Source organism: Auxenochlorella protothecoides (assembly GCF_000733215.1).
Source record: "Auxenochlorella protothecoides strain 0710 unplaced genomic scaffold scaffold33, whole genome shotgun sequence".
NCBI lineage: Eukaryota > Viridiplantae > Chlorophyta > Trebouxiophyceae > Chlorellales > Chlorellaceae > Auxenochlorella > Auxenochlorella protothecoides.
In genome coordinates this window covers 320723-339380 of record NW_011934206.1, presented here as the reverse complement: position 1 = coordinate 339380, position 18658 = coordinate 320723, and the positions used below count along the sequence as shown (strand labels likewise).

Genomic DNA, 18658 nt, shown 5'->3' with positions numbered 1-18658 from the left:
GGCCTGACAAGCCTTCAGGAAGGAAGGTCGGAGCTTGTAGCCTGGCACCTACTCAGGCTTGCCATGGCCATGCTCTTGGCACATTGCCTCGGGGATGGGGATGCTTGTTCCTAACCAAGGATATGAAATCATCCTGGCTCACAGCCGTGTCTTTTTGGGGCGCTGCCCCGCCACACAGCGCATGGGTGCAGTGTCATTTGGTCTGACACCAGAAAGCATGCCACACTTGCGGGTGAGTTCAAGCTGCCGCAATAATTGCAACTACTTTTCAAGTGTGTATAGAGTCGACAGCTCCCCCCCAATTTATCTTGACCCCAAACATTGCTCTCCCAACTCTCCCAATCTCCCTGATGCCCTTCGTCCGGCACATAGGTATTTAAGTCTTGCACCTTGGGACCTGTAAGTGTGTGAGATCGTTCAATCCTGCGGTCATAGATGCTCTTGCCGTGGTATGAAGGGTTGCAGAACCAGTAAAAGGTAGAGGGGTGAAGCCCTCATCTGTAAGAGCAGGGCATCTTGTCCAAGGTCCAGCAATGGACCTCGGGCAGAAGAGGAAGAGCTTGATCAAGTAATAAGGGAGGGGGAATGCATGGGCACAGCATACATCCTAGGTATTTCCCAGGTACGTATCACATGTACTTTGATGGGAGAAAGTCTTGAACAGGGACAGAGTGATGGTTGGGAAATTTCAAAGCCATCAGGCACTTTGCCCATTGGAGGGCTGCATGCCGTGCTTGGCGCGCAGCAGCTCCAGGATCTCGGCCTGCTGACGCAGGAGCTTGGCCACGTCTTCCTGCCTGGCGGGCGTCCCCCGTGGCTTGCGGGGCTCCGCGCTCGCCTCGCCGCCCTCGCCGCTCGAGCTCGAGTCTTCGCTGTCGCTCCCCTCCCGGGGACCCCCACGGTACCTCGACCTCAGGCGCTTGGCGGAGCGCTTTCCCAGCCTCCGGTGCAGCTGGTCCTCCTCCACCTGGAGGCAAGAGGTGGAGAGGGCAGGGAGACGTCAGAGGGTGGTGTACCAAGGATCCAGCAATAATGCTTCCCGATGATGCAGCGCCATATCAATCTGGCTGGGCTTGAACAGCCTCTTTCAGGGCACTGCCCCTCCCCTGCGGGCAGTGCCCACCCAGCCCCACCGGATCCAGCTTGTCGGGGTGGATGCGCAGGACGTGGACGTAGTCTGGGTGGCCGTCGGGGCGGTTCAGCCGCAGGAAGGAAGTGGCGATGTTGAGCGCCGAGGCCGTGGCCTCCACCTCATCGATCAGCTGCGCCTGGACCACCAGCTGCTTGGCCCCAGCATGCTCCATGACCTGCAGGGGTGTGCCACGTTGGCGTCAGGTACTGGGATGATTTCAGCTGAGGAGTGAGTATGGCGGGACCCAGAGGTCAGCGCCAAGCCCTTGCGTTTCGACTCGCCCGGTCCAGGCTGTTGATGATGGCGCCGATGAGCAGGTTGACCAGGATGAAGCCCTGGACAAAGATGTATGAGACTGCCAGGGCGGTGGCAAAGATCTGCGGCGGGATGGGGCTGAGTGGGCAGATGGGTGAGGAAGCTTGGGGTTTCAGAGTTGGGCAAGGCAGAGACCAGGGTGTGGAAGGAATGCAGAGGCGGGACTCCCCTTGCAGCCAGGATGGGTGTACATCCCAGCAGCATCCTCAGAGTCGCTCACCAGCAGGGCGCTGGGGTCCTGAACAAAACCCGGCAGCCCAACACCGACTGATACACACCACCCCGTACCGGCATGGATTTGGAGGAGTAAAAGTCCTTGAGCTCCAAGTCGCCATACACGTGCTCGTACATGGTGAGGAAGGAGCGCCAGATGCTCTTGTAGTCCTCGGGCTCCTTGTCTGCGGTCCGGAAGGTGATGTGGAAGGCGGCGGCGTATCCCCCCATGACGATGAAGAGGAAGATGAGGAGCCAGCTGGTATCGCAGATGACCTCCCACAGCACATCGGCAAAGGCGAAGCGGGTGGCCCGGAAGGCTCGGGACCAGTACTGGAGCCGGAACAGGAGGAGGATGCACTGCACCGCCAAAACGATGGTCAGCCACTCGCTCTTCACGCTCAGCCTGCCCAGGTGCATGGCGGAGATGGCCACCTGTAGGGTTCATGTTTGGAAGAGAGGGGTGGATGAGAGGGGCAATGTCACGCTGTCAAGGGCACATCACCTTGAAACACCTTTCTGTTTGCCTGGCCGATTCACGTGCAAGTCCTTCACACCCACAAGCTCACATGACGGATTGCCCACCACCCAGAGCTCTAGGAAAACATGCCGCTGCCCCGCCCCCCACCTGATTCACGTAGGTGATGGTGCTCAGGATGCGCCAGGGGTCGATCCAGAGCTGGCGGTACACGCCGGCCATGGTGGCGTCGATGACGAGGAAGGGCAGCATGCAGACCAGGACTCCGACCTCCAGGGACACTGTGACCTGGCCGCGCGTTGTGCGCAGCAGCTTCCTCAGGGAGTGGGTGAGGTCCTCGTCCTGTGGGTTGAGAAAGCGTGGCAGTCGGGATTCGTACCGCTGTGTTCTGACTTCGCAAAGGGGCCTGGTGCTGGGCCTTGGCACCATGACCCGCTGCCTCGCCACCCCACGAATCCCCCCTCGACATCCAACCGTGGCAGTCAAGGCTCGCATGCTCGGATGAGTCTTCAATAAACCACCTATCTACTCAAACATCCTGAAGACCTCATTCCCGTCCACACCTGGAAGGCAATGATGAAGCCGTAAAAGCAGACGAGCCAGCAAACGTAGAGCGCCAGCTGAAGGAACAGGCGTCGCCTCGCATAATCTGTCCACTTGAAGTTGATGATTGCCTGAGGGGGGGTGAGAAAAGGGGCTGGGAGAATAAAGGGGATGATGGCAGCACAGTAATCCATGCTCGATGGTACTCAGCAGGCCACGCCAGCAAGACCCAGTACCTGTACGGCAGGCAGTGAAAACACAAAGTAGGAGCAGCGCTTTGCTTGGTACCTGCATAGGAGCGGATAGGTCAGTGAAGCGCTTGATACGCTGTCGAATGATGGAGGGCCCCCAACACAATCAAAGATAGACTTCCCTGCGGAGCTTACAAATTCATCAGGCAGACCATGCCATCCCAGCCAGTCTGGCATCCAATATACAGCATACCTCCGGAGAAGGGGATGGAGCAGGCCCTTGGTATCTGGATTGGCTGCACCGCAGATGGGCACCACGAATGCCTCCACGGTGAGTGTGGAGTGCCATCCTGAGAGACGAAGGTGAGGGCATCAGGAAGCGAGAACATGGTGACTACGCCCTTGAAGTACTACCAGACCCTGCACGAGGATGGGGGACCTGCATGCAGCCTCAGACATGTTTACCTAGCTTGTGCCTGTCCAGAAGACTCACCCGTCGGTTCAGGCTTGATGTGCTTGCGGAGGAGCTGCCGCCATTCCCAGGCAGCATCCAGTTGCATCTCATCAGACCCAAAGGTGAGCATGGGGCCATCTTTGAAGGCAGGGTATATCAGGTTCTCCTGCAGCAGCAGTGAGCACGATGGCTCGGGTCCAGAGTGTCTGAACAGACATCACTGCCCATCACCCTCTATCCCAAGGCCATTCCCGATGGAGAGCGTCACCCTCTTTGCCGCACCCAACCCCTCGCCGCTCACCTCGACTTCGAACTCGGCCAGCTTGTGCATTCCCTTGTTCTGAATGTACTTCAGCACCTCCGATTGCCTGTGCCTCAGAAGTGAGGTTACCGTGGAGGTTGGTATGGACTGGAGCTCCGCCTCCATGTCGATACTCTCGGCCGGCCCTTCCATCAGGAGGCCTGCCTCAACGTCTCCATCCGAAATGTCGTCCATTTTCCCCTCGAAGCAGGTCCCGTTGCCAAGGTATGGTCAGACCAACAATGGTGGCTGGCAGGCTCGGGCAGGAATATCTCGTTCGCCGGCCCGTTCGAATAAACAGCTTCTCGGTCACTGCCTCAGCTGGCGGCCCAACAACAGTCCTCGCCCTCACTCGATGGCCCACTTGCATTTCTGAGAGTGGCAGCTTTCCCTCCTGAATCCACCTTAACAATGTCTCACGACCAAGCTTGAGACGCTCGGTCGACTGTCAACATACAATGCAACCTCAGTTCCCCTTCGCTCTAGTTCTTCTACAGCACCCCTAAGGCTCAGACCCACCATCCAAGCTGTGGAAGTCGCGTTCGTCAGACCTGGCCTGCATCAGCTGGAACAGGTCTTCCTGCTGTTTCAGCACCCTCTTCAAGTCCGCCTGGACCTGCAGCAATGCCTCGACCTGCATCCCGCCGCCTGCCACCCCAGCGTCTCCATTCGCCGCACTCCGTGTGGTGCCCTCCTCCCCCTCACTCCCGCTGCCAAGGTGCACCCCTCCACGATGCTGCGTCTGCAACCGTTTAGCAGATCGTTTTCCGAGCTGGCGGGAGAGTTGGTCCTCTTCCACCTGTGCTTGCAAGCGCAGGGGCGTTGTGGGGGATGGGATGACAGGTCAGTAGTGCTCCCGCAAGTGCCTGTCTGCAACAGGCTGGAAGTGCCGGCCGCCGCAAGCTGGGCCTCGCTTCGCAGGAAAAACACCTCCGCCCTGGCATGCACTCAACCTCTGCACCTGACTGAGCTTCTCCTCGTGAACAGAAAGAACGTGCACGTAGCGGGGATGGTACTCGGTCCGGCGTGCACTCATGTAGCTGCGGGCGACACTGAGCAGGGAGGCCGTGTTTTCCACCTCATCGATGAGGTAGGCACGGGCCACCATCTGCTTGGCGTCGGCATGCTCCATCACCTGCAAAGCAGGGTCGAGATATGCGAGTGTCCAGGCTGTGCCTCGGGTGATCATTGAGGGAGATGGAACGAGAGATCCCCAGCTGGATGACTCTGGCGATGGCGCCGCAGGTCCCTCCAGCGGCGCCCCAGAGCGCACTCGGCGGCAGTTCTCATCACCAAATTCCTCATGTCAGGATTGGCCTTACCCGGTCCAGACTGCTGATGATGACACCAACCATGAGGTTTGCCAGGATGAATCCGTCCACAAAAATGTATGAAACCGCGAGAATCGTTCCAAAAACCTGCATGTGACACATGTGTGTTGGGATGGTGCGCCCGACCATGCTTGGGCGACCTATTATGTGACATTCATTTTTGGGCCCTCCTCCCTGGCAGCCAACCAGGGCAGCCGGTCTCACCGGGAGGGACTTGGCGGAGTAGAACTCTTCGAGTTTGATGTCCCCGTGCACATGCTCATAGATGGTCAGGAAGGACTTCCAGATGTTCCCATACCCCTCAGGCTCTTTGTCGGCCGTGCGGAAGGTGATGTGGAAGGCGGCGGCGTACCCCCCCATGACCAGGAAGAGGAAGGCGAGGAGCCAGCTGGTATCGCAGATGACCTCCCACAGCACGTCGGCAAAGGCGAAGCGGGTGGCCCGGAAGGCGCGGGACCAGTACTGCAGCCGAAACAGCAAGATGATGCACTGCACCGCCAGGACGATGGTCAGCCATTCGCTCTTCACGCTCAGCCTGCCCAGGTGCATGCCGGAGATGGCCACCTGCCATGATCGTGAACGATCAAGAGGAGGCAGTAAAAGATCAGGGTGGCTCACCAGAGCTTGGGAGAAGCAGCACATACAGACATTGCAACCCTCGGAATCAGGTCACTTCCTTGACAGAGAACGATAGACAAGAGGCGGCACTCCAATATGCTTGGCAGATGCAAGCTGAGGCACTGAGGACCTCAACATTTACAGCCACAAAGTCTCCACCCAGCCCTGCTCCACTACCTGATTGATGTAGGTCAGGGTGCTCAGGATGTGCCAGGGGTCGCAAATCCACTGGAGGCGGTAAATGCTGGCCATGGTCATGTCGATGGCGAGGAAGGGCAGCATGCACAGCAGGATGCCGATCTCGAGGCCCACAGTCACACGCCCTCGCGCGGTGTGCAGGAGCTCCATCAGGGAGTGGCTCAGGTCTTCACCCTGAGAGGCGGGGAGGAGGGCCAGGCTGAGGTTTTAACAGTCATCGCAGTAATTGACAGCTGGCCAGGAGCTGGGCGTCAAGGAGTCGGTCATCGATTCATTGCACTATCAAAGACGCTGAAGGTTTTGATTATCAGCAACGCTTATCCATGGAAGGTGTCTGCTACCATTCACCTGGAACGCCACAATGAAGCCATAGAAGCACAACAGCCAGCAGATGAAGAGGCCCAGCTGAATCATGAGACGAGTGCGTGCATACTTTGTCCACTTGTAGGTAATGATGGCCTGTCGTATGATGTAGTAGTTCCGTTAGGAATGGTGCACCAGAGGCCATACTGTATGGTCCTTGCCAATGTTGGACCGATGCCCACTGGCCCCCTTGTGGAGGATCAGCTTCCAGGGGAAACTCTCCCACTCGAAATGAGCGTCCATGTCATGCTCTCGTGCACCAATGCAAAGATAGCACAAACAAGAGTGGTCAGCTTCTTTTACCATGTCAACACACCTTCACAGCTGGCAGGTCGAACACAGAGTATGACAAACGCTTGGCTTGAAGTCTGGAGTACCACGTCGAAGGATAGGGGTCAAATGAGATCTTTAAAATCAGCCCCCCGGAGACCTCCAACCATGTAACCCAAGGGCTCAGTGATCGATTTCCCAAACACTGTCACAACACTGTCGCAGCCACTGCTCCTCATTAATTGGAGGACTCGGTCAATCGACCCAGTGGATCACATCCCACACCTGCGCAGTAGGGGGTGCAGGAGACCCTTGGACTCTGGGTCAGCTGCACTTCGGATGGGAACCACAAAGGCCTCCACGGTGATCGTTGAATGCCAACCTACGGGTTATGAGGTGCATGTGAGGACCCATTCAAAGACAAGTTATAATAAGATAGCTTCAAAATTTCACATAGTGCGTTGTATGGCAATCAGATGTCAGAAAAGGGTCTCAGAGTGTCACGTCCCCCCCCCCCCCCATGATATTGTCACTGAGTTTTTACCTGTAGGGTTTGGCTCCAGCTTCCGATTTAAACGTTTCCGCCACTCCTCCTCGGCATCCAGATCCAGCTCATCTGAGCCGAACGTCAACATGGGCCCTCCCTTGAAGGCCGAAAACACGCGATCTTCCTGCAGGGTCGACAGAGTGCGACTTGCGGTCCCTGAACACGCCACCTCCTGGCCATTTTGGCCGGCTTGAATCTTCGACCACATGAATCTTAAACAGCACCGATAGACTCGGATATCTGCCACCCACCTCGAGATCAAATTCCGCCAGTTTATGCATGCCATTGGATTGTATGTATTGTAGAACCTCCGATTGGCGAAGGTGCAGCAGGCTGGCGACAGTGGCGGTGGGCAGGGACTCCAGCCTCTCGGGGTCTGACTCGTGACCCCGCAGGAGGTCCACCTCCAGAGTCTCCTGATCCCGCATCGTGTTGTGTCAAGAGGGGGAAAAAAACAAGAAAAATGGATGAAGCTCCAATGCCTTTAATGGATGGGCCACGAGAGCGGCAGCCCTGCCTTGTTCTACGACCGATGACCCCCCCGCCACCTTCCGAGCCGCTGTCCGCGGACTGCCATGTGGCTGGCACAGCTGCCTCCGAAACTACTCGCAGCACTCGAGTGTGTCTCCCCTCCTTGCAGATGAGTGGCACGAGAAAACAAAGCAAGTGGAAAAATCACGCACTGCCGTCGCCGTTGGGCAGGCCCTCCGTCGCAGAGGGCGGCGCAGGGCTCCCTTGCGCAACGCCCTCTGACCCCGCTCCCTGGGCTGCCTGGCCTGCCTCTGCGGCACCAGGTTTGGCTTCGGACCCAGAGGGCGCGGTGACCGCGGCCGGCGTCGCCTCCCCGTTGGCTCTGGGCGCCACGGGGGCGGGCGACGCACCTGCGGCCGGATCTGCGCCGGCGCCGGCGCCCTCGCCACTCGCCGCCAGGCTCGCCCGCACCGCCGCCGCACGGGAGCGGTGGAGGTCGCTGGCCACTGGTCGGCGATACGGCCGCACCTCCGTGCCCCCGTATCCCGGCACATGGATGTCCCTGACGAGGTGCGCGGATGGGAGGGAGGGCGGTGTGCGACAGGCGGCGGCTGTGATCGTACATCAGAGCCTGCAGCAATCTGTGTGCACGCCGACTGCACATCCCAGGATGCAGAGAGACCTATGCAGCACCTCCCTCTCCCTGCTGCCCAGACCCAGCACCTTCCCCCACACATGCCCTCCCCCAAAAACCATGCGCATGCCATGCCAGGCACGCACCAGCAGCGCTGGTAGTAGAGCTGGAGGTCGGCCGCTTCCAGCGACTCCGACTGGCGCTGGCAGGCCAGGCTCAGGCCAAAGGCGATGCCGCCCGCCACAAACTCCTCTGCCAGCTGCTTCAGGGCGGCGATGAGCGACGGGGTGGCCTTCACGCGAGGGCCACACACGTCCTTGACCAGCTTCTGCGAGGGGTGGGTGTGTTGGGGGGTAGAGGAGGAGGATGAGTCAAAGGTGTGGCATGGGGATGAGGACGCTGCCCAGGAACTGCACATCGGCAAACGTGGCAGATTCCCTTCGGCTGCTCAGCGGGACCCCGGGTGACGAGAGTATGCTGTCTGACCCGGCGCGAGTCCGAGTTACGAAAGGTCGACGACCACCCATACACCAAAGTCCCCACCCCACACTCTCTGGCCCCCACCTGCGCTCGGGTGCGGGGCAGGAAGGCCTTGTCCTCCTCGTTGCCGGGCTTGGTAATGGGGGGCATGTTGGGCCGCGCCGCGGCCGCTGAGGCGCGCTCCGCGATGCGGGCCTGGAGCGCCGAGCTGGCGGCGGCGGCGGCGGGCTTGAGTGCGGCGGCCGCGGCGGCCGCTGCGGCCGCCGGCGACGCCGCCGGGTGCGCCGAGGCCATGACGTGCGAGCCCTGTGAGCTGCCGGGCCTCTGCCCCTGGGCGGGGCCCTGCGGGATGGCCAGGCCGGGCGGCGGCTGGGGCGCGGGCGGCGGCTGGGGCGCCTCGACACGCGGGCGTTTGGCGGCCGCCGGCCGCTGCATGGGCGGCGGGTTGCTGACCAGGCCGGCGCCCTGGGTCAGGCTGGAGGCGCGCTGCACGGCGTGCATGTTCATGGCGTGGCGGGCGGCTGCGGGGATGTGTGGGTGGGGCGGTGGTGACTGGTGAATGGCACGAGGGGCTTTGTCAAGGGTCGGTCCCTGCATGCCCCGGCAGCATGGAGGCCACCTGCGCACAGCTAGCGGACCCTGACACGCGGTCAGTCACCCCACACCAGCCCAAACCCTGCCATCCAGGCTCCAGGCCCAGAGTGGACAGCCCCTGGCCTGATCTAGAATCCCCATAGCGCGAGAGTGGACTCCTTCCCCCTCCCTCCCACCCCCCCCCCGCCACCCGTCCACTGCGAGAACTTAGAGATTATGACTTGCGCGTGCATGGCTGGGTTTGCCACCCAGCTGGGCCACTCGGCGGGGAAATCCCTGAGGAAGTCTGCCGGGATGAGCTGCTGCCTGGGCAGGTGCTCGCCAGGGTACCGCAGCGATAACACAAAGTTGGTCGGCGGCTGCTGCTGCTTCTGCTGCTGCCCCCCTGCCTGGCCCTGCTGCTGCGGCTGGTACTGCTGCGCATGCTGCTGGGTGGCATGGGCCCCGACACCCTGGGCGCCGACGGCCGGGGGCGTGGCGACGCGCATGGGAGCGGCCGCCTGGACCCCACCGGCCGACGCGGGCCGGCTCGCCCCCTGCTGCTGCTGCTGCGCCGGCTGCTGCTGCTGCTGCTGCCGCTGCTGCGCCTGGGAGTTGAGGAAGTTGTGCTGCATCATCATCAGCATGGCCTGCTGCATGCTCTGGGGCTGCGCGCCGAACTGCGCCATGGCCTGCATGCCGGGCTGCTGCTGCTGCTGCTGCGCATGCTGGCCCTGCCCCTGCTGGGCCCCGGCCGCCTGCTGGCCAGGCTGGGGCATGCGCATGGCCATGCCGGGCATGACAAAGCCGGGGGGAAGCTGTGCCCCGCCCTGAGCCATCACCAGGCCGGGATACTGGGCCATCAGCTGCTGGTGCTGCTGCTGCAGGGCCGCGAGGTTGGGGTTGGAGCCGGACCCGGGGGCGGCGACGGGCCGATCTGTGTGTGGGGGAGGGGTGGTGGCGATCGATGCGGTACGGGGGTGGATGGATCAAGGCAAGGAGCCAGCGGCCCCCGTCACCGAGAGGTCCTGGCGGGGTGACGTACCTGTGCGAGCCATGGCTCGGCTCGCGCGGCACGCCTGGCGGCCACGAGAACCGGCTGAGGCAAGGGAACGAGGGTGTGGGAGCCGATGTCGCGGATTTCGAGGTCGAGACGTGGCAAGGCGCGGAGGAGGGGAGGGGAGCGCCCTCCTTTAATCTGTGTGCCTGCAGCCCTTGTGGACTCGCAGTCGGCAAGACAGGGGCACCAGCTCAGGATTCAGGCTCGCAAAGCTCGATATGAGCTAAAACTGCGAAGTTGCAGGACAGGCCAGGGGCCTCGGCCCTCTACCCAGTCGCAACTCACCCCTCATCGCGCTGCCAGCCTGGCAATTTCCGTACGGGGGGAATCGTCCGTCCATCGGGCCCGAGAGCGCCTTGCCAGGCCTCGATCAGCAATCCTGGGCGCGCTGAGGCAGCAACCCACAGCACCGGCTTGTACTTGATGCTCTCCATCACACATTGGTCATCCAAGCCTATGTGTTAGGGACGCAACTGCAAGCCCGACCATTTCAGGAGCAGGGCTGAGGGGCGGAGGTTAGTAGGCCCAGCGTGTTCGCCTGGGTCCTACAGCATGGCCGCGACACTGAGCAGTGCCCCACGAGGAGATGTGGTGGGTCAGAATCAGTGGCTGAAGGAGGCCATCGTCAACATCAAGCGGAATGCGTATGGACTGCGGAAGGCCATGGTGAGGGGCGGTGTTCCGGTGCTTTGACCGCAGGCCCTTTGCAGGGTCGATGAGCACGGTTCGGTTTACTCCCTGAAACGCTTGTGTGATTGGCATTAAGTGGGCACCCTGTCCCGGCGTTGCTTCGGCGTCAGCGCCACGTTCCCCTACTCCCTGGATCACTGCCAACAGGACGAGGACAACGTTAAGGATGCCCTTCGCTACTCCGCGGCGATGCTTGGGGAGCTGCGGACCTCCTCTCTGGGTCCGCAGAAGTACTACGAAATGTACATGCAGGTCTCAGACCAGCTGCATTTCCTGACGGTGGGTCCCTGGCCGTATGCTTGAGAGGGGCCTCAGTGGCTGAGACGGAGTCGATCATCGCACGTAGTCGATGCAGCAGGAGGGAGTCACGTGTGCGTTGGTGTGGGTCTCTCGCTGCCTTGAATACTTCGTACTCACGCCGCACGCTTCTCCAGGAGTACTTCGCGGATGAGCACAGGAAGGGGCGATCCTACGCTGACCTCTATGAGTTGGTCCAGCATGCGGGCAACCTCCTGCCCCGGCTGTGAGTCCTTATCTTGCTGTTTCTCAGGGGGGGGGGGAGGTTTGCCAAAGACTGGGCATGGCCCTGAACTTTATGGCAATCTCGGCCCTGTGAAATCGTCTGGCCCCAGACCCATCGTCCCGCCCCCGTCCTGGCTTGAGCGTGTCACCGCTCTTTCCCACCCAAGCACGATGCACTCACCCGGCCCCGCCTGTCTACCCAGGTACCTGCTCTGCACCGTGGGGGCTTGTTACATCCGATCCCGGCAAGCCCCCGCCAAGCTGATCCTGAGGGATGTGGCAGAGCTGTGTCGGGGTGTGCAGCACCCAACCCGGGGTCTATTCCTGCGAGCCTACCTAGTACAGGTGTGCGGGCCGACATGGCCATGGCAACGTGCCACGCTGCTGTCGTCCTGTCCGTCTTGGGTGTCCAGGAGGCCGCAGCCTCGTTGGTCAAGTGCGCCCGGCTCCTCCCCGTTTCCCAAGGTGATTTGATGCCAACCATGCACCCACAATGCCTCCACCTGCCCTCCTGGCAGGCCTACCGCAGCCTGCTGCCCGCCACCGGCAGTCCCTACGAGAGCCCGGAGGGCGGCAACGTGGAGGACGCGGCCGACTTCCTCCTGCTCAACTTCACGGAGATGAACAAGCTGTGGGTGCGGCTGCAGCACCAGGGCGGCTCCGCGGACCAGGGCAGGCGCGAGACGGAGCGCCGGGAGCTGGCGGACCTGGTGGGCAAGAACCTGACCTACATCTCCCAGCTGGAGGGCCTCACCTTTGCGGCCTACCAGAACCGGGTCCTGCCCAGGTGGGTATGAAGGTGTTGGAGCGACAGCCAGCTTCTCTATCGCCCCCGAGGGTTCTGGGACTCACGTGCTTATGCGCTGCAGAATAGCATGGCTCTCATTGGTCTGTCGTGTGCAGCAGTCCAGACCAGCCATCTTTACTGTATACTCATGTGTAACCCCCCTGTTTGACCTCCAGACTGCCATCTTGACAGCCCCTTCCCCCCCTCTCCAACCCCCTCTGCAAACCCTTCCCCCCCTTTCTAAAACCCTTTCCACCCCATCCTCCGCAGGGTGCTGGAGCAGGTGGTGAGCTGCCGCGACGAGCTGGCGCAGCAGTACCTCATGCAGGCCCTGATCCTCGCCTTCCCGGATGACTTCCACCTGGGCACGCTGGGCACGCTGCTGGACGCCCTGCCGGGCCTGCAGCCCGGGGTCAAGGTCGCCACCGTCCTGTCCAGCCTGCTCGACCGCCTCGCATCGTGAGAGTGGGGCTTGATGGGGCACCGCTGGGTATTGGATGGCGGGCGATCCTCGTCGGCGCACGTGCTGCATTGCATCCCAACCACCGAGCCTTGCCCCTCACCACCCTTTTTCACGCCCACTCCTTCTCCTCCCCTGCCCTAACGCCCCATCACCATCACCTCACCTCCCCTCCCCCGCGAAACCACGCTCACACTCCAGGTATGCGGGCGCCAACCCGACGGCGGTGGGCCAGATGACGGAGCAGGACGCGTTTGGCACACTGGCCGGCGTGGCGCTGCGCGTGACTCAGCGCCACCCGGACACGCTGGTCGCTGATGTGGCGGGCATGTACGCGGCGCTGCTCGCCTTTGCGGGCACGGTCTACCCCGAACGCCTCGAGCATGTGGACATGGTGCTCGGCAACTGCCACGACGTGAGGCGGTGGTTGGACTTTGAAGCGGGGTGGCAGCCGGAGGGTCGCGTTGTGCCTTGGTGGGGGAGCGGGGGGGATGGATCTGGCTCTGTGTCAGAGACCCTGTGCACTCCCATCCCCCTGCACAGGCCCTGCGCTCGCGCGGCACCGTGCCGGCGGGAAAGGCGGAGCGGGAGGTGGTGGCCCTCCTTTCCACCCCGCTGAACAAGTACGACGTCGTCACAGGTGCGCCAGGTTGGGGATGGTGTGTTCAGGGTTGGGGGGAGTGTGGGAGCAGAAGGACGGCGATGTGCCCGTGCCGGGATGTCGCATGCCACTGTCACCTGATGCAGCCGGGGGGGGGGCCGCGCACCTGTGCCGAGTCGCCCCCCCGCCCTTCCCCCGCCTCGGCAGTGCTGGGCCTGAAGCAGTACCCCGCCGTGCTGAGCCTGCTGAGGCCAAACATGCAGCGCGAGGTGGCGCTGAACATCGCGCAGGTGAGGGGCCCCCGGGGTGCGGCGTGATCGCGGCACACTGTGGCCGGCAGGGGATTCCAGTGGGGGTCCTCGGAACCCTGTCGCCCCACGCGCGGGCAGCCGCACACGATCAAGGATTGCAGGTGCCCGACCTCCCTGCCCCCGCTCCGCAGTCGCTGCTGCGCAGGGGGGCCAGGATCTCCAGCGCGGAGCACGCCGGGCTGCTGCTCGGCCTCCTAGCCCCGCTCCTGCACGACGTGGATGGCATCGAGCTGGACTCCTCGGTGCGCCGGGGGCCCTTGGGGGTTGGGGAATGCTGACGAGGCGGCTGGCGTCGTGACGAGGGTGTGTACGGCGCGACCGCGTGCGCCTCGCTCCACCATGCACCGATCGATCTTGGGGCATTTGAGATCGCCCGCCCCCCGCCCTGGCAGGACATCGAGGATGACTCGGCGCTGGTCGCGCGCGTCGTGCACGTTATGGTCGCCGCCGACAGCGACGAGCAGCACCGCGTCCTGGACGTGCTCCAGGCGGCCCTGGTCAGGTGCGCGGAGGGAGAAAGGGGGATGGGGGAGGGGTAAGCAAGTCGGGGCCCGAGGGTGGTCTCGCACGGCAGCAGGAGCCTTGTGAGTCGTAGAATGGTCTCCTCCCGACCAGGCACAACGACGCCAGTGGCATCATGGGTCTCTGCGTAGACTGACTGTCCAGGAGAAGTATGTCTGGCCCTTCATCCTAACCTCCCGTGCCCGACTCCTGCCCCTGTCGCCGCCCCAAACCCTGCAGGGGGTCGCCCGAGAGGCAGCGCCATACCCTGCCCACCGTCGCCTTCGTGGCGCTGAAGACCTTCCGGGACGTGGCCGAGGGCAAGGCGCAGGCGAAGGAGGTGTGGCGGAATGGGGGGGTCTGGTTTGGCGATCAGATCGTCATCTGAAATGGTCGGCGATCATTCACAGAAGCGATCGCGGGGAGGCACGCTCCGCGCCCCTGGGACCCTGCCGTGGTGCATGCATGCACGCTGTCGCCCCCCCACAACCGAATCCCACTCTCCTCCCCACCCCAAGTTCCCCGCCGAGGCCTGGGCCAAGCGCGTGCACGCCGCCGTCTCCGCTCTCGCGGCCGTCCCCGCAGCCGACGCGGCGCTGGCGCTCTTCCTTGTCGCCGCGGCGGTGGCCAGCGAGAGCGCACGCCTGGAGCTGGTCACCTACGACCTCTTCGAGCAGGCCTTCCTGCTGTACGAGGAGTCGGTGCCGGACAGCCGGCGCCAGGCGAGCGCGCTGGCCGCCATCGTGGGCACGCTGCACCGCTGCCGGGTGCTGGACGCCGACGCACGCGGCGCGCTGGTGCACAAGGCCGCGGGCTACTGCTCCAAGTTGCTGCGCCGCGCCGACCAGTGCCTGGCGGTGCTGGCGGTGTCCCACCTGTACTACCAGGAGGAGAGGGCGGAGGAGGGGGCGGAGGAGACCGACGCCTCGCAGAGCGACGCGACGGGTGCCCACCCCGCGCCACCAGGCGCTGGGCAGGACCCCCCGCCCCACCCCGCGGTGCGGGACGGCGCGGCCGTGCTTTCCTGCCTGAAGCGCGCGCTGCGCATCACGCACGCGCAGCAGCAGCAGCTGCTGCAGACGGGGCGGGGCGAGCTGGAGGGGCCGGGCTTCCTTTTCGTGGAGATCCTGAACCACTACCTGTACTACTACGAGCGCGGCGTGGCCGCCATCACCCTCTCCGCCCTGCAGGTGGGGGTCTGGGGTGGTGGGCGGGTGTTTGGGGATTTGGTGATGTTGGCGCCCATGTGCTGTCGCGGCCTCCTCGCCCACCCCACACCGCCCCCCCTCTTCACCCTGACCATGCCCCTGTTTCTTTTCCCCACCCTAAAAACAACACAGAACATGGTGGACCTGGTGGCCAGCGAGCTGTCCAGCGAGGCGTGCAAGGAAAGCGAGACGCTGCAGACCTTTTACGCCAACACGCTCGACCACGTGCGCCGCCAGCAGGGCGGCGACGGCGCGGGGCTCTACGCCGGGCTGCGCCTCGGCGCGCACTGACCGCGGACGGGAGCTGGGAGGGGGGCCTGTGTTGCGCTGGGGCTTGCGAATCGTGTCACGGACCCCTGTGTGCCCCCCGGCTGCATTCGTCAGAGTGTACAGCGCCGGTGCAGGGGCGTGGGCGCCGTGCGCTGCCGCGCAGAATGCACAGCTGAGCGTGGGGTGTTGGGTACGGAGAGCGGGGCAGCTCCAGGCAGGCAGCATCTGGGAACGGGCAGCTCGAACTCCACGGCCATGTCCTCAGGGGAATGCCGTGGCGTCTGAGCGAGGCGCGTGCAGCATGAGAGCGGGGAGGAGGACGCCCATGCCCAGCTGCAGCCCCGATATGAGGCCCATGCAGGCCCAGCCCCGCGTGCTGCCAAAGGCCGCGGAGCAGAGACCAGTGGTGGAGGTGGCCGCCAGCGCCATGCTGGCCAGCTGGAGCGGGCCCTGGAGCAGGGAGCGGGCCTGGCGCCCTGCCGCCAGGCACAGCCCCACCGCGCCGGCCGTGGAAAGCACGGCAGGTAGGCTGGGCACGTACCCCAGCCGGTCCAGCAGGGACCAGCCCACCCAGGTGTTGGCCAGGGGCAGCGCCAGCGCGCGCAGAGTGGCGTAGGCCTTTGCGCCCGCGCTGGTGCGCTGCGGCGGCAGCCAGCCCAGCCTGCTCCGGGAGGGGGGGGGGTATGGGAGAGGGGGCCCGAGGTGAAGGTGAGATGTGTTTCAGTGAGGCAGGGGCGTGCAGTGAGGGCGAAGGGCAGCAGGGACTGGCTGTGAAAGCATGCACTGAGGTCAAGCCAGCAGCACCCCCTGGTGTCGGTTCCCGGTCGGTTCCTCCCGCCCAGGGGCCCTCACCAGATCCACTGGAGGATGAGCAGGGCGACGTGGGAGGCGACGACGCAGGCGGAGACCAGCACGGCCGCGTTGGTCTCCCCCGCTGCCGAGAGGTGGGAGAAGTGGGCGTACACTGCGCACATGGACACCAGGTTCAGCAGCAGGCCGCTGCTGGCGCCACCGGGTGGCGTGCCATCCAGGGGTGCCTTGTTGCTGGCATGGTGCGGGCAGCCTGTCACTCGCAGGAGGAGGGTGGGGGCGAGGGAGTGGGATGAAGGAGGCTGGGAGTTGCAGCAAGGGATCCTGCTCAGCCAGGTAGAGGGTCGGGGGGAGGAGGCAAAGCTGACCACAACGCCATTCGTCCAAGCTCGGATCCGTAAGCGCGGGGGCTCAGGCTCCATCCAGGGTGCATCAAACGGCCCTGCCAAGCCCCATCCCTGCCCGACACACACATGCATCGTGCTCCACGTGTCTGCCCGGCGCACAGGGCGTCCCCACGGCCTCGGCGCCAGCTGCGCCGCGCGTCTCAGCTGGCGGCGCACCAACTGGGCGTGGGCCCGGCGCCGTGGGTGCCTGTCGCCGTTTCTTCTTATGCAGGGCCTCGCCGCGGGCACCACTCCTCCTGCCGTTTGCGCCCGGAGCCGGACCGACGACCGAGCCCTCCCTGGGTCCTTCCGGAGGTTGCCCCCCATCGGGGGTGCGGGAGCCGTTGACACGCAGGCGTACACGCTGCTCCAAGAGCAATGGCATCGCATGCTGTGTGGAGTGGTGGAAATAAACAGGGAGTTGGCAGTGTGATGGCTGACGAGCTACTGCTTGAGGCGCATGCACACATGCTGAACAGGAGCGAGGGTCTGCAGGGCTCTGCGCGATTCAAACGCAGCATCCAGCACTCGAGGCAGCGCCAGGCCCGATTCGATCTGTCCGCAGGAGGTTTATGCCGGATGCTCGGCTCCAAGGCGTGTCACACTGCTCCTCTACACAGTCCGCCTGCCCGACATTGGGCCCCAGCCGCAGGAGCGTTCCGACACATTCCCCTACAGATCCCATTCGATCCTGGCCCAAGGACGCACACCCTCCAAATCACCTCGAGGAAGGTCTCCACGTCCCTGCCCCGCGAGAGGGCTGCCCGCCGCGCGATCAGGGGCAAGAGCAGGGAGGAGAGGGCGGCCAGGAGGCCGCGGTCGGCAAAGGCGTGCCTATCGCAGGAGGCCAGGCCCAGCACGCCAAGGCAGGGCGCAGCGTGCTCGGCATGCTCAGCGAGCTCAGCGTGCAGCGGCGCGGCCGCCATGGAGGCCGCCCCCAGCCCGCAGTGCAGTGCGTCCCAGTCAGCGTACCGAGGCCCGCTGCCGGGGTGGGATGCAGAGGGCTTAATTTCAGGACGCCAGCGGAGCGGCGTCGATGCCCCCAGAACCATCCCCGCAGCAAGATTGCATGCGTGCTGTGTCGCCCACGCTCCATAGCCAATGCCCCCAAGGACACCCCCCTTCCCCCAAGAAATAAATAAACAAAGACACCGCTCCTTGCACTGTCCACTGACCTGGTGGCGTAGTCGTTGGTGAGGACCACGGCCTCCAGCTTCGCGGCGGCTGCAAGGGCTGTGCTGCCCACGGTGTAGGGCGGCGTGGGCTGCCGGCTGTGGCCCTGGTCGGGGCTCAGGGTCCACACGGCACAGTTGGACCAGTCAAGGCCCCCGGTCAGCAGCAGGTCCAGGGCATCGTCATCCTGAAGGATGGTATAGGGAAGTGTTGCACACATGTCTCCGAGTCACACGTGTGGTGGGGGGAGGGATGACACCTGGCACCAGGACCTTGGCAAAACAAAGATGCATCCCTCCCATGCCCACAACCTGGTGAGGCAGCCCTTTCACCTTGTCCCAGGACAGATCGAGCGGTACCTTCCGCCGGCTGCTCCCGCCATCCCGTCCCGGCTTCCGCTTGGAGGCAGGGGCAGCGGTGGTCGAAGAGGCAAGGGTGCCAGGCAGCGGCCGTGCTGGCAGGCACAGGATGCTGTCACAGATGGGGGCAATGAGGGAGATGTGCAATGTGGGGACGAGGAGCATGGGGACAAAGTCATGGACGCCCATCCCCCACGAGGGCTCTAGCCTGCCTGATGTGGATGAGGCCGGCAAAGAGGAGGTGGGCACGCTGAGCAAAGCTGGAGAAGGGGTTGCCATCCAGGGGGTCGATGGGGGCCAAGCCCACCTCCTCAGCCTGGGGTGGGGTGGAGGAAGTCGAGGATGCCCCACTGCTCGAGACCATGCGATCATCCAGGCACTGTAGCCGCCCCATCCCACCTGCCCTAT

At 63.6% G+C, this 18658-nt stretch overlaps 5 protein-coding genes across 5 annotated transcripts; 1 reads left to right on the top strand and 4 right to left on the bottom strand.

Moving 5' to 3' along the window:
- Positions 1-697: 697 nt before the first annotated feature.
- On the bottom strand, positions 698-1304 carry F751_3135 (hypothetical protein; the record flags this gene model as incomplete). The annotated part of the gene is made up of 2 exons (XM_011399003.1): positions 698-967; positions 1134-1304. 2 exons carry the CDS (start codon positions 1302-1304, stop codon positions 698-700), a joined length of 441 nt encoding a protein of 146 aa, XP_011397305.1.
- A 79-nt stretch (positions 1305-1383) lies between these two features.
- On the bottom strand, positions 1384-7382 carry F751_3134 (hypothetical protein; the record flags this gene model as incomplete). The annotated part of the gene is made up of 17 exons (XM_011399002.1): positions 1384-1509; positions 1736-2095; positions 2289-2480; positions 2702-2812; positions 2918-2969; positions 3126-3222; positions 3366-3492; positions 3628-3694; positions 4581-4762; positions 4950-5045; positions 5163-5522; positions 5754-5948; positions 6123-6233; positions 6454-6505; positions 6693-6789; positions 6952-7078; positions 7206-7382. 17 exons carry the CDS (start codon positions 7380-7382, stop codon positions 1384-1386), a joined length of 2529 nt encoding a protein of 842 aa, XP_011397304.1.
- Positions 7383-7629: 247 nt separating this feature from the next.
- Positions 7630-10512, bottom strand: F751_3133 (Transcription initiation factor TFIID subunit 12; the record flags this gene model as incomplete). The annotated part of the gene is made up of 5 exons (XM_011399001.1): positions 7630-7987; positions 8206-8387; positions 8624-9060; positions 9324-10049; positions 10458-10512. 5 exons carry the CDS (start codon positions 10510-10512, stop codon positions 7630-7632), a joined length of 1758 nt encoding a protein of 585 aa, XP_011397303.1.
- Positions 10513-10724: 212 nt separating this feature from the next.
- On the top strand, positions 10725-15543 carry F751_3132 (Vacuolar protein sorting-associated protein 35; the record flags this gene model as incomplete). Its single annotated transcript, XM_011399000.1, has 13 exons — positions 10725-10838; positions 11010-11141; positions 11297-11385; positions 11588-11729; positions 11903-12171; positions 12442-12630; positions 12833-13046; positions 13175-13271; positions 13440-13522; positions 13675-13785; positions 13936-14040; positions 14563-15234; positions 15385-15543. The coding sequence occupies 13 exons, from the start codon at positions 10725-10727 to the stop codon at positions 15541-15543; spliced, it is 2376 nt and encodes a 791-aa protein (XP_011397302.1).
- Positions 15544-15783: 240 nt separating this feature from the next.
- On the bottom strand, positions 15784-18111 carry F751_3131 (hypothetical protein; the record flags this gene model as incomplete). Its single annotated transcript, XM_011398999.1, has 5 exons — positions 15784-16183; positions 16375-16585; positions 17001-17109; positions 17441-17699; positions 17894-18111. The coding sequence occupies 5 exons, from the start codon at positions 18109-18111 to the stop codon at positions 15784-15786; spliced, it is 1197 nt and encodes a 398-aa protein (XP_011397301.1).
- Positions 18112-18658: the final 547 nt, after the last annotated feature.